At 38.6% G+C, this 15,954-nt stretch overlaps 1 protein-coding gene across 3 annotated transcripts in view; it reads left to right on the forward strand.

The window, feature by feature from the left end:
* MAGI3 (membrane associated guanylate kinase, WW and PDZ domain containing 3) overlaps positions 1 to 15,954 on the forward strand; it is a 254,677-nt gene that overhangs the window by 180,853 nt on the left and 57,870 nt on the right. For all 3 annotated transcript variants that reach the window (XM_040471346.1, XM_040471344.1, XM_040471345.1), the window contains exon 6: positions 3,368 to 3,447. In XM_040471346.1, coding sequence (XP_040327280.1) covers positions 3,368 to 3,447 — 80 coding nt within the window. The remainder of the gene's footprint in view (positions 1 to 3,367; positions 3,448 to 15,954) is intronic.

Consider the following 15,954-nt stretch of genomic DNA (forward strand, 5'->3'; position numbering starts at 1 on the left):
AGATTCTGTGTCTCCTTCTCTGTCTGCCCCTCCCAACTCCTGCTCTGTCTCTCTCAAAAATAAATGAACATTAAAAATATATTTTTTTTTCATACAAGTAACAGTTGATCCTAAATCTGATGATTTTCCTGGATGATATTTCATTTTTATTTGACTTGGATAAAGGAATAGTGTATTTGACTTCTAGTTTTTTAAAAACAAGAGGATTAAAAACAGGTTTGTCACTAATAATGAAAAATATAGGAATGAAGAGTATTTTGCCTGGCTGTTTTTTTAAACTTTTGGTAGATTGGCTAACTTAACTTAATGAGCATTTCAAGAATTACCATCATCTGGAGGGAGGACATATTTATTATCTGAGCTTAATATTTTCAGTTCTAGATGCATTCAAGCAGTGTAGTTGAATAATATAGGCGGGAACCATCACTGATCCTCAGACTAATTGGTACAATATAAATTGATAAAACCTAATTTATGAGAAAGCACTATTAATATAAAATATATTTATAGAGATATAGAACCACATGTATTTGATCAACCTAAAATTTTATATGGTTTAGACCAGAGAATAATATAATAAATGATTTTTATATCATCAGTATGAATAAATGATTTTTTGGAAGTTTCATTGTGAAGCATTTTTATGTTCTAACGCAGCTGTCATTCTCATCTTTAAAATAATTTGCCCAGAGGTAGAATATGAATGCAGTGAAGTTATAGAGTATAACAGTTAAGTAACAGTTAAAATATTGAGGGCTGGATACTGCAGTCAAGGAACATGTACTTAAAAATGAATTAGGAGTGGGAGACTTGAATCTGTTTCTTCATTTGGTCCCAAATTCCACATCCTTCCCATAGAATGAGCATCTTGCTTTACCAAGGAGGTTTTAGTATTTAAAACATGTAGATTTTGTGTGTATTGTATTGTTTTTACCATATATGGTACATTATTACTTACATTATACACTTACATAAACGTTAATGACAAGGATTATGCAGAATAGAAAAAATCAGGTATATTCTTCTCTGTGGATAATTTAAGGGGTTTTTCAAGGGTAATTTAAACTTTGGACTTTCATTATGATTTTAGAAATAAATCCCCAAGTAAGTTGTAGAGTCATTAGAAGAGGCTAGAGTATCTTTAGAAGCAGCGTATGAGACCTTGAATCTGACAGTACTTTATCCTGCAAATGGGGATAAAGTAGTAGATTACAGAGAGGGGAGGGAATTTATAAAAGAAATGCCTTTATGGTTGAATATTATTAAAATACATTAAAGACCTAAATATAAGACCTGAAACTATAAAACTCCTAGAAGACTCAGGGGCAAGGTTTCATGGCATTGACTTTGGCAAGGACCTCTTGGATATGACACAAAAACTGCAGACAACAAAAGCAGAACTAGACGAATGGGACTTCATCAAACTTAAAAACTATGCAACAAAGGGAAGCAATCAACGAGTGAAAAAGCAACCTGCAGGATACGAGAAAATATTTGCAAACCACATATCTGATTAAGGGTTCATAACCGCAAGATAGCCGAATATTATTTGCTGCTACACAAAGCTCTTTTGTTTGCTATAGCTAATGTATTTGATCTGTCTTACTGCTGCTATTAAATCATGCATCTGTAAGAAAAGAATATTAATCTAGGTCTGTAGCTTTTAGCTGTCATGTTTTAGGGATAACTCCTACAGGCATTTCTTCGCCTTGGGAAATACTGGGTAAAGTCCTAGGAGATTGCCTACATTTGCTAACTTAGCAATAAACATTTGGGGTCCTTGGAACCAAAGTGTTAAGCTTTTCTCAAGTAACAGTTGTGAATTTGATCTAGCAAGATACATGCATGATTTTTTTTTCCCTAACAATCTACATGCTGCTAAGCCTCTTTGGAGTCCTGATCCTTTTCATGTTGCTAAAATCTATTTAACTGGCTTGAGTGTGGAGAAACCATCTCTTTGACAGAATGCGTAACACAGTCTTTCTAGAAACAACCCCAGTTTCTCTGGTTCGATTATCCATTATTCAGCACACCCAAGTGTTTCTACCACAGTCTACCAGCTGCTGTCATACCTGGCAATGTGTAAGAAGGGGTTGCACACAGCCGTGGTTAGCTCAGGAGTTAGGAAAGGCATAGAAGATATGATTAATTCCCTGAAACTGTTGGCTTAATTTCCTAAGAGTAATTAACATACAGATTAGGGAGTTTATCTCATTATAAAGACATCAAGGAATGATATTCTCATACTACTTTGATAATAACTTCAATTTACATTTTGTTGTCTTCCCGTATAATTTCCTCCAGTTATTTCTTTCTTTAATATCCGCCTATTTCAGATGTTTAAACTATAACACTGTTTGTCTACGCAGCAGTGCGATGGTTTGGGTTTAGAATTAGTATCTGCTGAATGGTGGCATTGCTCTTGGAAAACGTCTGTGGCCTGCTTTCTAAAAAGGAATGTGTGTGAGGGATAGATGGGAGGAGTCTTTTGGTTCCTGCTTTCTTTTCTCTATTCAGCGTATGATCCATACTGATGAAAACTTTGTTTTGTAGAGTAGAGTTTAACTAACTATACCCATCATTTTTTTTTTTTCCCAGCGTTTATTTATTTTTGGGACAGAGAGAGACAGAGCATGAACGGGGGAGGGGCAGAGAGAGAGGGAGACACAGAATTGGAAACAGCCTCCAGGCTCTGAGCCATCAGCCCAGAGCCTGACGCGGGGCTCGAACTCACGGACCGTGAGATCGTGACCTGGCTGAAGTCGGACGCTTAACCGACTGCGCCACCCAGGCGCCCCTATACCCATCATTTTTACTTGCATGTCGCAGAAAGATGCTTGGAAACTTTTTATTTTGTTAAACTCTTATTTTAAAGAGCCCTTTTGAGGGCAGCGAATCTGTCTGTTCATCACTATCTTCCCAGCTCTCAGCACAATGCCCACGCATCACAGGTACCCAAGAAATACGGTGTTTTTTTGAAGGGAGGGAGGGAGGAATTCACCCAGCACCAAACAAGGGTTTTAGTGCAGCTTTTTCGACTGGATAATGCACAGGATGGGGCTATGTCCCCACCCTTTGAAACATTTCTGACTGCTTAAATAAGCATCTGGTAGCCTGTACTTGGAATTTCACCCCTTCCCTACAGTCGTCTTTCTCAAATTAGTACCTCTGGCATTACCTTCCCTTTATGGCAATTTCAAAGTAGCAGACTGAGAAAGTAGGATTATCGAATCCGAAGTGTACGAACAGAGCCTGGCAGAGATAAATGTGCAAACATCATACCTTTTAGTCACTTTTGATCTTTGCTTTTGAAGTACTTTTCTCCCTCTTTATCTTACTGTTTCTAACTGAAATCTTTATTCTGCAGCCACAATACCAAGACAACCACCTGGTTGGATCCTCGTCTTTGTAAGAAAGCCAAAGCCCCTGAAGACTGTGAAGATGGAGGTAGAGATTCAGAAATCTTTTATACTGTACTTATCCTCTTAATCCCACGTTGTTCTTCTTGCTTAGTGACTTTTCTAAAACCCTAAAAACCATAATGTGCAGAAGCACATAACCAATGGGTGGATATCGTACTCAGCTGACCCTGATAATTATGTCATTGCATCTAATTTTATGAGAGACTTTATTTCTCTCTTTTTGAGGATTATACAATGAAATCTTTTTTGAAAGTCTTAATAAAAATACATTGCCCTTTGTTTTACATTTGTTTTAAAGACAAATTTTAAAATTTCTAAACAAGTATTTTCATAAGTTAGATACATTCTCCACCACAGGGTAGCTTCATCATGGCTGTTGAACCTTCAAATATATTTAGTTTAGTATCACTAGGACAGATATGCTATTATTTATGGCTACTCTTTCATTCAGTTTTTTATATATTTTTTTTAATGTTTATTTTTTTGAGAGCGAGCCTGAGCAGGGGAGGGGCAGAGAGAGGGAGACACAGAATCAGAAACAGGCTCCAGTCTCCAAGCTGTCAGCACAGAGCCTGATGTGGGGCTCGAACTTAGGAAACCTGAGCTGAAGTCAGATGCTTAACCGACTGAGCCACCCACGTGCCTCGGCTAATCTTTCATTTAGACTGTCAGTAGAAACTCAGTGAAAGTCTCTAATGTACCCCAACCTGCCATTCCTGCCCACACACAATTTTTACTGCTTAGTAGAAAAATTTCTCTAAGAATTCTTAGATAATAATACTTGCCTGTCTTATGTGTAATACACAGTGTCTAATAGTCTAGTCTTATACATAAATATAGAATTTACCCCAACCAAAATTGTTTGCTATCCCTTCTTGAATATAGAGTGAGGATGAATAAAATTTGCATTCATTTTGTATCACTGCATCAGAAATTATTTACCTTGGTTAAAAAAATAAAGGTGCCTTTATTACCTAAAAGGTAATTACCTTTATTACCTAAAAGGTACCTATTGGGGCGCCTGGGTGGCGCAGTCGGTTAAGCGTCCGACTTCAGCCAGGTCACGATCTCGCGGTCCGTGAGTTCGAGCCCCGCGTCGGGCTCTGGGCTGATGGCTCAGAGCCTGGAGCCTGTTTCCGATTCTGTGTCTCCCTCTCTCTCTGCCCCTCCCCCGTTCATGCTCTGTCTCTCTCTGTCCCAAAAATAAAATAAAAAAACGTTGAAAAAAAAAATTAAAAAAAAAATAAATAAAAGGTACCTATTATTACCTTGGTTAAAAAAATAAAGGTGCTATGGGGTGCCTGGGCGGCTCAGTCAGTTAAGCATCTGACTTGGGCTCAGGTCATGATTTCATGGCTCATGGGTTCGAGCCCCGTGTTAGGCTCTGTGCTGACAGCTCAGAGCCTGGAACCTGTTTCAGATTCTCTGTCTCTCTCTTCTCTCTGCCCCTCCCCTGCTCATGCTCTATCTCTCTCTCCTTCAAAAATAAATAAACATTAAAAAAAAGATGAATGGCTAAGAATGAGGTTCAGATAGTCCTCCTATAGATTGAACTCCAATCTATTAAAAAAAAAAAAAGTTACACATTTCATTCAGCATGATTGCAATATTAAAAGTTTTTCTAGGAACAACCAATTGGAAAATGGAATTATTTTAAAATTGTTTGCAATGATATAAAGAAAAATTACCTTGGAGCAAATCTACTAAAGATGTACAAACCTACTGAAAGACGCACGAGATAAACTGAAAACTACAAAACATCCCTGCAAGAACTTAATGAAGACTTAAATAATTAAAGAGATACACTGTGTTCATAGATTGAATGACACAGTATTGTTAATGATGTTCGTTTTCCCTAAATTGGTATCTAGATTCCATACAATCCCAATAAAAATCCTGTAAGTCTGTCTTAAAGAAATTGACAGGCCAGTTCTAAGATACATATAGAAATACAAGGCCCCAGTTAGCCAAATAGTCTTAAAAAGGGCAGAGGTAAGGGACGTAGGCAACCAGATTTGAAGAGTTAGTGTAAAGCTCAATAATCAAGGCCGTGTGGTATTGACACAGGATAGACAAGCAGACCATTGGAACACAGCAGAGCATCCAGAAATAGATGCACAATATGTGATCACTTAAACTGCATCCCAGGTGCCAATCAATTCAATATAAGAGGCGGATCTTTATCAAGTGGTGCTGGGAAAACTGCATATTCATGAGGAAAAATGAACGTCAACTATACCTGACTCCATACACAAAAATTACTTTCAGATGAATCAAAGACCCAATCATAAAAGCTAGAACCATGAAGCTTTTAGAGGAAAATTTAGGAGAATATTTTCATAACTTTGGGATTAGCAAAGATTTCTTATACAGACCACAAAAAACATGAGCCATAAAAGAAGAACTTGAGGGACACATGGGTGGCTCATTCAGTTAAATGTCCAGCTCTTGATCTCAACTCAGGTTTTGATCGTAGCGTCATGAGTTCAGGCCCTGTGTTGGGCTTCATGCTGGGTATGGTGCCTACTTAAAAAAAAGATAAAAGGTAAAACTTGATAAGTAGGACTTAATAAAAATTTTAAATTTTTATTCATCAAAAGACACCATTAAGAAAATGAATAGTCAAAGCCCCAGGTTTTGCAATATGTATCTGACAAAGGAATTGTATCCTGAATCTATAAAGAACAGTTATAACTCATTAATAAGACAAAAACCCAAAATTAAAAATGAGCAAAATACTTATTCTTTTTAATTATTTAAAAAAATTTTTTTTGATAGAGCACAAATGGGGAGGGTGGGGGCAGAGAGAGAGGAGATACAGAATCCAAAGCAGGCTCCAGGGTCTGAGCTGTCAGAGCCCGACATGGGGCTCAAACCCACAAACCACGAAATCATGGACCTCATCCAAAGTCCAAATGCTTAACCAACTGAGCCACCCAGGAACCCTTAAAATGAGCAAAATGTTTAAGTAGGCATTTCACCAAAGAAGATACACAAATGTCCAATAACCACTAGAAAATATACTTAACATCATTAGTCATTAGGGAGATGCAAATTAAAACCACAGTGATATACCACTTTATCCACTAGAATGACTATAATCAGAAAAAAACAGATAATAACAAACATTGGTGAGGATGAGAAGAAATGGTAACCCTTATAAGGTGCTGGGCAGATGTAAAATGGTACAACTGCTTTGGAAAGCTGTTTGGCAGTTTCTTAAAATATTAAATATAAATTTACCATATCTCCTCACAATTCCACTTCTAGGTACCTACCCAAAAGGAATGAAAACATATGCCCACAAAGACTTGCCTGTAAATATTCAGAGAAGCATTGTTCATAAAAGCCCAAAAGAGGAAACAATTCACATGTCCATCAGCCAATGAATGGATAGATAAAATCTGGTGTAATCATGTAATAGAATACTATCCGGCAATACAAAGGAATGAAATCATATACATACTACAACATGAGCAAACCTCAAAATGTTATTCTGGGTGACAGAAACTAGATATAAAGGCCACTACTGCATGATTCCATTTATATGAAATGTCTAGAATAAGCAAACTATAGAGGCAGAAAGTAGATTACTGGTGGTTGCCCAGCAGTGAGGATGGGAATAGAGATTAAGGGATTAAGAGATTAAGAGTATGAGGGATCTTTTTTTTTCCCTCCTTTTAAATGTTTATTTTGGGGCGCCTGGGTGGCGCAGTCGGTTAAGCGTCCGACTTCAGCCAGGTCACGATCTCGCGCTCCGTGAGTTCGAGCCCCGCTTCAGGCTCTGGGCTGATGGCTCGGAGCCTGGAGCCTGGTTCCGATTCTGTGTCTCCCTCTCTCTCTGTCCCAAAAATAAATAAACGTTGAAAAAAAATTTTTTTTAAATGTTTATTTTGAGAGAGTGAGTGAGCGGGGGAGGGGCAGAGGAAGAGAGAAAGAATCCCAAGCAGCCTCCACACTGTCAGCACAGAGCCTGACACGGGGCTCAATCTCGTGAACCGTGAGATGGTGACCTGAGCCAAAATAAAGAGTCAGATACTTAACCGACTGAGCCACCCAGGCACCCCCAGCATGAGGGATCTTACTGGGGTGATGGAAATCTTCTTAAACTGAATTATGGTGATGGTTTCACAACTCAGTTAATTATTAAAACTCATTGAATTGAATATTCAAAACAGATTAATTTTATAATATGCAAACTGTACCTCAATAAGGTTTTTTTAAAATGGCCAAAGAACTTGGACACTTGACCAAAGAAGACAAGAGAATAGACAATAAGGACATGAAAAGGTGCTTATCATCATTAGTCATCATTACAGTGAGAGGCCATTCACACCCTGGAAGGGCTAGAGCCCAATACACTGAAGGGTACCAAAGATTGGTGAGATTGTAGAGCACCTGGAACTTACACTAGTTGGTAGAGATGTAAAATTATGTGAACACTTTGGAGAACTTTTGGCAGTTGCCCATAGGGCATTGTCTCAAGAGAAATGAAAACATATGTTCCCAAAAAGACTTCACCTGAATGATCACGACAGCCTTATTCATAATAACACAGACCTGGAAACATCCGAAATATCCATCAACAGAAGAATGGATAAACAATTTTTGGTATATTCATGCAGTGAAATACTACTCATCAATAAAAAGAAAAAACTGTTGATAACACTCAACAACATGGATGAATCTCAGAAACGTTGAATAGAATAAGCCAGAACAAAAGAACGGGTACTCAATTATCCGTTAATTAAAGTCTGAGAACAGGCAGACTCATCTTTGCTGCAAGAAGTTGGAAAATGAGGTGGGGAACCGGGAAGTGGGTGAATCGAAATAATTCTCTGGAGTAATGAATATATTCTCCACCTTGTTTGGGGCAGTAGTTAGGAAGGCATATGGCAGTTGCCAAAACTCTCTTATAATTGAGCATTTAAGATCTCTGTATTTTGTTGTATGTAAAGTATTTGTTTTATTTATTTTTGTAATGTTTGAGAGAGAGAGCTCGAGACCGCGGGTGCAAGCACATGAGCTGGGGAGGGACAGAGAGAGGGAGAGAAAGAGAATCCCAAGCAGGCTCTGTCAGCACAGAGCCTGGCATGGGGCTCCATCTCACAAACTGCAAGATCATTACCTGAGCTGAAGTCGGACGCTCAACCAACTGAGCCAACTCAGGCACCCCTAAATCATTTCTTATGACGTACCTCCCTTGTCTAAAGGCTTTCATCAGTAAGTTCCATATGGTGAAATCATCTCCTGAAAAGGTAAACTAGAATATATAAGCCCAGAGAATTTTACCTTTTAAAGCTCGGACATGCAGTATTTAGTCTTCTTGGGCATGTCTCTATTGCTCGTCTCCGTTTCCTTTTCCTGCCCACTGATTGTTGCAGCACAGTTCTATGCCTTTTTCTCTTTTCCCTTGTACGATGTATTTCTTTTCATAGACTTAACCATTAATTTACAATAGCTGGCTGGCCCCCTTATTGACTCTCTAGTATTGTCCTGTTTTGGCTTCTGTTTCTGTATTTCCTACTGCATTTGAGACTTTTTTAAAAAATTGCTTAAGTAGCGCTTCTAATAAACATATTAAAAAAACCTTTTTTTAATGTTTATTTTTGAGACAGAGGGAGACAGAGTGCGAGTGGGGGAGGGGCAGAGAGAGAGGGAGACACAGAATCTGAAACAGGCTCCAGGCTCTGAGCTGTCATCACAGAGCCCAATGCAGGGCTCAAACCCACGAACCGTGAGATCATGACCTGAGCCGAAGTGGAACGCTTAACCAACTGAGCCACCCAGGCACCCCTCTAATACACATATTTAAAACTTAACTGAACATCTTTCTTCTAAAGTCACCCCATCCCTCTTTCTGTCACAGGCACCTTGCTCATAATCATCTGGGCCAGAGGTTCAGAGTTTTATTTGCTTCTTCCTCACCTCTTGCTGTATTCCCTGTATTGTTTCCAATCCCTGCTCCTCTTTCTTTGTTCAATATTTTGCCAATACATTATCATGAAAATTTTCCACTGTATAGTAAAACAGAAAGAATTTTACAGTAATTTACCCATCACTGAGATATTACCATGAACATTTTGCTCTGTTGGTTTTTTTACATAACTGTCTATCCGTATGCTTTTTCTATGTTTTCTTTTATTTTATACCTTCATCCTTCCAGTCACCACAAACTTGGATTACTCTTGGTCTTTTTCTCCAGTTATATCTCCCCCTCCAATATATCGTTAACACGAGTGCTCTCAAAAATGGTGGTGCTCAGATTGTCTATTGGTCTACAAGAGGACAATGTTAGAGCTTATTTTTCATTATGTGCCTACTGGGGGGAAAAATAAGTTTCTCTACTATTTTATACACAGACTGGCAATGCATTCTTTCTCATTCTGTCTGTAGATTATTACATACAGTACCCAGAGTGTCTTGAGGGAAAAATGGACATAGCAGAAGTTGTCAGGGCACTGTGAAGTTTTACACGTTGCTTGTGCCCAGTTAAGTGGATACGTAAGCTAGGTTATATAGTTTCTAATTCATAAAAATTGAAATGTGACTTAAGGATTCGCATAGATACTGCCTGTTGAAGATAATACCAATATGCAAGCCCAAGTGACCAGTAAGTAAACAGAGCTGATACTTCATATGTGAGCTTTTTTAAGTCACATGGAGATAAAATCACAATGATTATTTATTTAGTCTTCATCTCCTTTTTAAATTTGCCTTTTGTATGCTTTATTATGTACATATCTTTTAAAGATTTTTTTTTAATATTTATTTATTTTTGAGAGAGAAAGAGATAGAGTGCGAGCAGGGGAGGGGCAGAGAGAGGAGACACAGAATCCGAAGCAGGCTCCAGGTTCCGAGCTCTCAGCACAGAGCCCAATGTGGGGTTTTGAACCCATGAACTGTGAGATCATGACCTGTGCTGAAGTTGGATGCTTAACCAACTGAGCCACCCAGGCGCCCCTTTATTATGTACATATTAGAGCAGTACATATATATTTATGAATAAACACATCTTGGAAGTACATTCGACATGTTTGGCTGATAAGGCTACATGATCAAAAACCTTTGGCTACATGGGCTACAAATTCTTCTAAAATACAACTGCCTTATACCTGTCCCTTCCTCAGAAACCTATAATGGCTCTTACAGTCACAGAATAAAATCTAAACTCTTTGGTGAAAATATTGAAGATTTTTTACAGTTAAACCATATTCTACATTTCTTTTTTCAAAGTATTTTCATTTTTTCCAAAGTAATTTCATGTCATAAATATGACATAGTTGTTGTCTTTGCCTTTGCCACATGTCCATCTCTTTGGTCAGGAACAAGCCTTGCTCCCTGTGTTCACCTGGCTCATATCTACTGATCCTTCCAAGCTCAGTTCTAAAGTATAATTTTGTCGTAGCCTCCTCTTGTCATTCTCTGCAGGTTAGAATTAGGTGTTCTCTTCTCTGTGCTCAATAGTACCATGGGCACCTTTCCATTGTAGCACGTATTACATTGCAGTATAACTAGATACATACATTCTATAAGAGCAGTGATTTTGTCTTCTTCATTTGTATATCCCTTCAGTAGGGACTTACATGTTTGGAAGGAGGAGAGGAGGAAAGGAAGGAAAGAAGTTACTCTGTCTTCCAGATTATTTTGGTCTCCTTGAAAATATTTTTTAATCTCTATGAAGTTCTGGGTGCAAGACATAAATAGGAGGTCTGTCTTCATTCACCAGGTTGGAGTCAATGCCGAAATAAGACCAAGGAATCAGATGGGTTAAAATGCTAGCTGATGAGTGAACCTGACTTTAGCTCTGCATCTGTATGGGCTTACTGGTGTTTTACCCCTGCAGGAGGCAGCCTTCAGCCCTCAATCTCTGTCTTCTGTACAGCTGGGGCCTCTTCCCCTAGGGCAGGTGTGGCAAATCGGACCAGACTGCACCCTCTGCAGGCAGGCTGACGTGCAAAACACCCAGGGAACTCAAGTCCTGAGCCAAGCATACTGAATCCATTCTCTGAAACTCACCAGTCAGATAAGACAGTCTTTCTTCCTTGGAGAAGAAAGTTAAGGGGCTCAGAGACACTGGAAACGTTTCTCCCTTTCTTTCCCCCTTCTATGGAAATTTGAAAAATTGAATGAGTCTCGCCCCCTGATGCTCTTTACATTAAGACCGACAATATGTCTTGGTCAGCCCAGGAACTAATAACTCCACTTATTCCTTTTTAATTATTCCTTTTAATTATTCCAGAATAATTAATGATAATAATAGTGTCCCCTTTTACTCTCAAAAGTAGACAATACATTATATGGTCCTCCTAATTATATCTTTTTTAAGAGCAACCACAGTTGTATTTAGTATAGTAGGAATGTTCAAAACTTTTTTTTTTTTTTTTTTTTTAAAGAGAGGGAGAGTGCACATGTGAGCAGGGAAGGGGCAGAGAGAGAGAGAATATCTCAAGCAGGTTTTATGCTCAGCGCAGAGCCTGATGCAGGGCTTGATCTCACAACTGTGAGACCTTGATCTGGGCTGAAATCAAGAGTTGGATACTTAACCAACTGAGCTACCCAGGTGCCCCTCAAAACTTTTTGATGGAAGGTACTTTCCATCCCCACAACTAGATATGCCTTCCTAACATCACCTGTACTTACCTGCGGGAATCCCACAGTTTGGAACCCTGAGCCTGTTTGTTTGATGCTCAGCCAACCATTAGCACTTCCACTGTGCATCTCCCTGAATGGGGGAAACTGCCCCACGATACAGTATTTCCAGCTACACTACATCTGACTTACATTGGTATTCTCCATCGTGCCTTGCAGACCAGATGCTGAATGAGGGGAAATAGTAATAATGATATCTTAAATGTAAATTTTTGCAGTTTAAGATGTTTATTGTTTGCATTCAGCTAAAGGTTTAAGGTCTTCTAGAAAAACCTTAGTTTCTAAAACTTGCCCTTTTCCTTCCTAGTTTTCTGACCTTCAGAATGCAACCATGTATTTAGGCTCTAACAGTTTAATTGCTATACATGTCTATCTTCATTCAACTAAAATAATTAGTTGTTTAGGTTAAAAAGTTATCTTAAAAATACAACATCAGGAATCTGCTTTATACTCAATTCACCCCTTTCCTCTTAGGATGAAAGAGAGATTAAATTTTTACCAAAAGCTATAAAAAGTATTGAATGTTGATGTTATTTTGGAGCTTCAAGAAAGATAAAAGAGAATTATCAGCTCCACAATGAGAAAACAGTTGCAATTTGTATTGAAATAAGAAAAATCTTATTGCAGGAACAGGAGAGAAAGATAAATTCATGGGCCTTAGGACCAACCAGCTGCTTGATATGCCAGAAATGGCTTTTCCTTTTGAATCAGCTTTTGGGGAGAATGCTTTGGCTTCTAATCCAGAAAAATATGGTTAGGTCTTTCCTCTCTCAAAAGTAAATGAACTCATTTTCTCTTGACCCTCCCTCCTTCCAGTTCTCAACTATCCTTTTTACAACAACAAAAAGTTGTCTCCTCTTAAGGACTCCACCTTCTGTCTTCCTCTTTACTTCTACAATATGCTGACTTCTTCCCCCTGCCTTTTCAGTGAAAGTGCTTGTCTTAAGGTCACCAGTAACTTCTGACTGCCAAATTTGAACGTCTCTTTTCAGCCTCTTTTGGACGACAGCTTTCCAGAACATTTATTAGTATTGATCATGCTCTGCTCCCCTGTCTTTTTTGATATTCTTCCCCCTGACAGTTGTTACTTTCTCCATCTGCTCCTTAAATGGCTAATACTCCTGATGTTCTGTTCTCTACCTTTTTCTTCTCACAATATATCCAGGTAATCTTGTCCACTGTCGTGGCTTTTAAATTGCAATATCTCCCAAATCCTTCTCTTCTGTGTTTCTCTTTTGAGGACCAGGTCCCTGTTTCCCTGAGATGGTGAGATATTTCTGCCAGGATGTTCCATAGGCCCCTCAAATGTGTTCCCTCCCAAATTGAGCTGGATCTTCTGTGTACCCTCCCTTCCTGCCCTCAACACTGATGTCACATCCATGACCCCAAACCAGTTACCATCCTTAACTTTTTCCTCACCATATCTTCTTCATTTTTGTTCTATCAATTCTGACTTTTAAACACCCGCCATCCTGAAAAAAAGCATAGGGGACAGCAGAGAATCTATTGCTACAGAGATCAAGGGACTAAGAAATAGTCATGAGGAGCTAAAAAATGCTATAAGTGAGGTGCAAAATAAAATGGAGGCGGCCATAGCACAGATTGAAGAAGCAGAGGAGAGAATAGGTGAATTAGAAGATAAAATTATGGAAAAAGAGGAAGCTGAGAAAAAGAGAGATAAAAAAATCCAGGAGTATGAGGGGAGAATTAGAGAATTAAGTGATTCAATCAAATGGGACAATATCCGTATCATAGGAATTCCAGAAGAAGAAGAGAGAAAAAGGGGCTGAAGGTATACTTGAACAAATCATAGCTGAGAACTTCCCTGATCTGGGGAAACAAAAAGGCATTGAAGTCCAAGAGGCACAGAGAACTCCCTTCAGACATAACTTGAATCGATCTTCTGCACAACATATCATAGTGAAGCTGGCAAAATACAAGGATAAAGAGAAAATTTTGAAAGCAACTAGGGGTAAACAGTCCCTAACTTACAAAGGTAGACACATAAGAGTAGTAGCAGACCTATCTACTGAAACTTGGCAAGCCAGAAAGGAATGATAGGAAACCTTCAATGTGATGAACAGAAAAAATATGCAGCCGAGAATCCTTCATCCAGCAAGTCTGTCATTCAGAATAGGAGAGATAAAAGTTTTCCCAAGCAAACAAAAACTGAAGGAATTCCTCACCACTAAACCAGCCCTACAAGAGATCCTAAGGGGGATCCTGTGAGTGAAATGTTGCAAGGACCACAAAGTACCAGAGACATCACCACAAGCATGAAACCTACAGACATCACAATGATTCTAAACCCATATCTTTCAGTAATAACACTGGATGTAAATGGACTAAATGCTCCAATCAAAAGACATAGGGTATCAGAATGGATAAAAAACCAAGACCCATCTATTTGCTGTCTACAAGAGACTCATTTTACACCTGAGGACACCTTCAGATTGAAAGTGAGGGGATGGAGAACTATTTATCATGCTACTGGAAGTCAAAAGAAAGCTGGAGTAGCCATACTTATATCAGACAAACTAGACTTTAAAGGCTGTAACAAGAGATGAAGAAGGGCATTATATAATAATTACAGGGTCTATCCATCAGGAAGAGCTAACAATTATACATGTCTATGTGCCGAATACGGGAGCCCCCAAATACATAAAACAATCACAAACATAAGCAACCTTATTGATAAGAATGTGGTAATTGCAGGGGGCTCTAATACCCCACTTACAGTAATGGATAGATAATCTAGATACAGGATCAATAAAGAAACAAGGGCCCTGAATGATACATTGGATCAGATGGACTTGACGGATATATTTAAACTCTGCATCCCAAAGCAACAGAATATACTTTCTTCTCGAGTGCACATGGAACATTCTCCAAGATAGATCACATACTGGGTCACAAAACAGCCCTTCATAAGTATACAAGAATTGAGATTGTACCATGCACACTTTCAGACCACAATGCTGTGAAGCTTGAAATCAACCACAGGAAAAAGTCTGGAAAACCTCCAAAAGCATGGAGGTTAAAGACCACCCTACTAACGAATGAGTGGGTCAACCAGGCAATTAGAGAAGAAATTTAAAAATATATGGAAACAAATGAAAATGAAAATACAACAACCCAAACGCTTTGGGATGTAGCGAAGGCAGTCCTGAGAGGAAAATACACTGCAATCCAGGCCTATCTCAAGAAACAAGAAAAATCCCAAATACAAAATCTAACAGCACACCTAAAGGAACTAGAAGCAGAACAGCAAAGACACCCTAAAACCAGCAGAAGAAGAGAAATCATAAAGATCAGAGCAGAAATGAACAATATAGAATCTAAAAAACTGTAGAGCAGATCAATGAAACCAAGAGTTGGTTTTTTGAAAAAATAAACAAAATTGATAAACCTCTAGCCAGGCTTCTCAAAAAGAAAAGGAAGATGACCCAAATAGATAAAATCATGAATGAAAATGGAATTATTACAGCCAATCCCTCAGAGATACAAGCAGTTATCAGGGAATACTATGAAAAATTATATGCCAACACACTGGACAACCTGGAAGAAATGGACAAATTCGTAAGCACCCACCCACTACCAAAACTCAAACAGGAAGAAATAGAAAACTTGAACAGACCCATGACCAGCGAAAAAATGGAATCAGTTATCAATAATCTCCCAACAAATAAGAGTCTAGGACCAGATAGCTTCCCTGAGGAATTCTACCAGACATTTAAAGCAGAGATAATACCTATCCTTCTCAAGCTGTTCCAAAAAATAGAAAGAGAAGGAAAACTTCCAGACTCATTCTATGAAGCTAGCATTACTTTGATTCCCAAAGCAGACAGAGACCCAGCAAAAAAAAAAAAAAAAAAAAAAT

This window comes from Herpailurus yagouaroundi, unplaced genomic scaffold (genome assembly GCF_014898765.1).
Source record: "Herpailurus yagouaroundi ecotype Mexico unplaced genomic scaffold, PumYag 77, whole genome shotgun sequence".
In the NCBI taxonomy this organism is placed as follows: domain Eukaryota; kingdom Metazoa; phylum Chordata; class Mammalia; order Carnivora; family Felidae; genus Herpailurus; species Herpailurus yagouaroundi.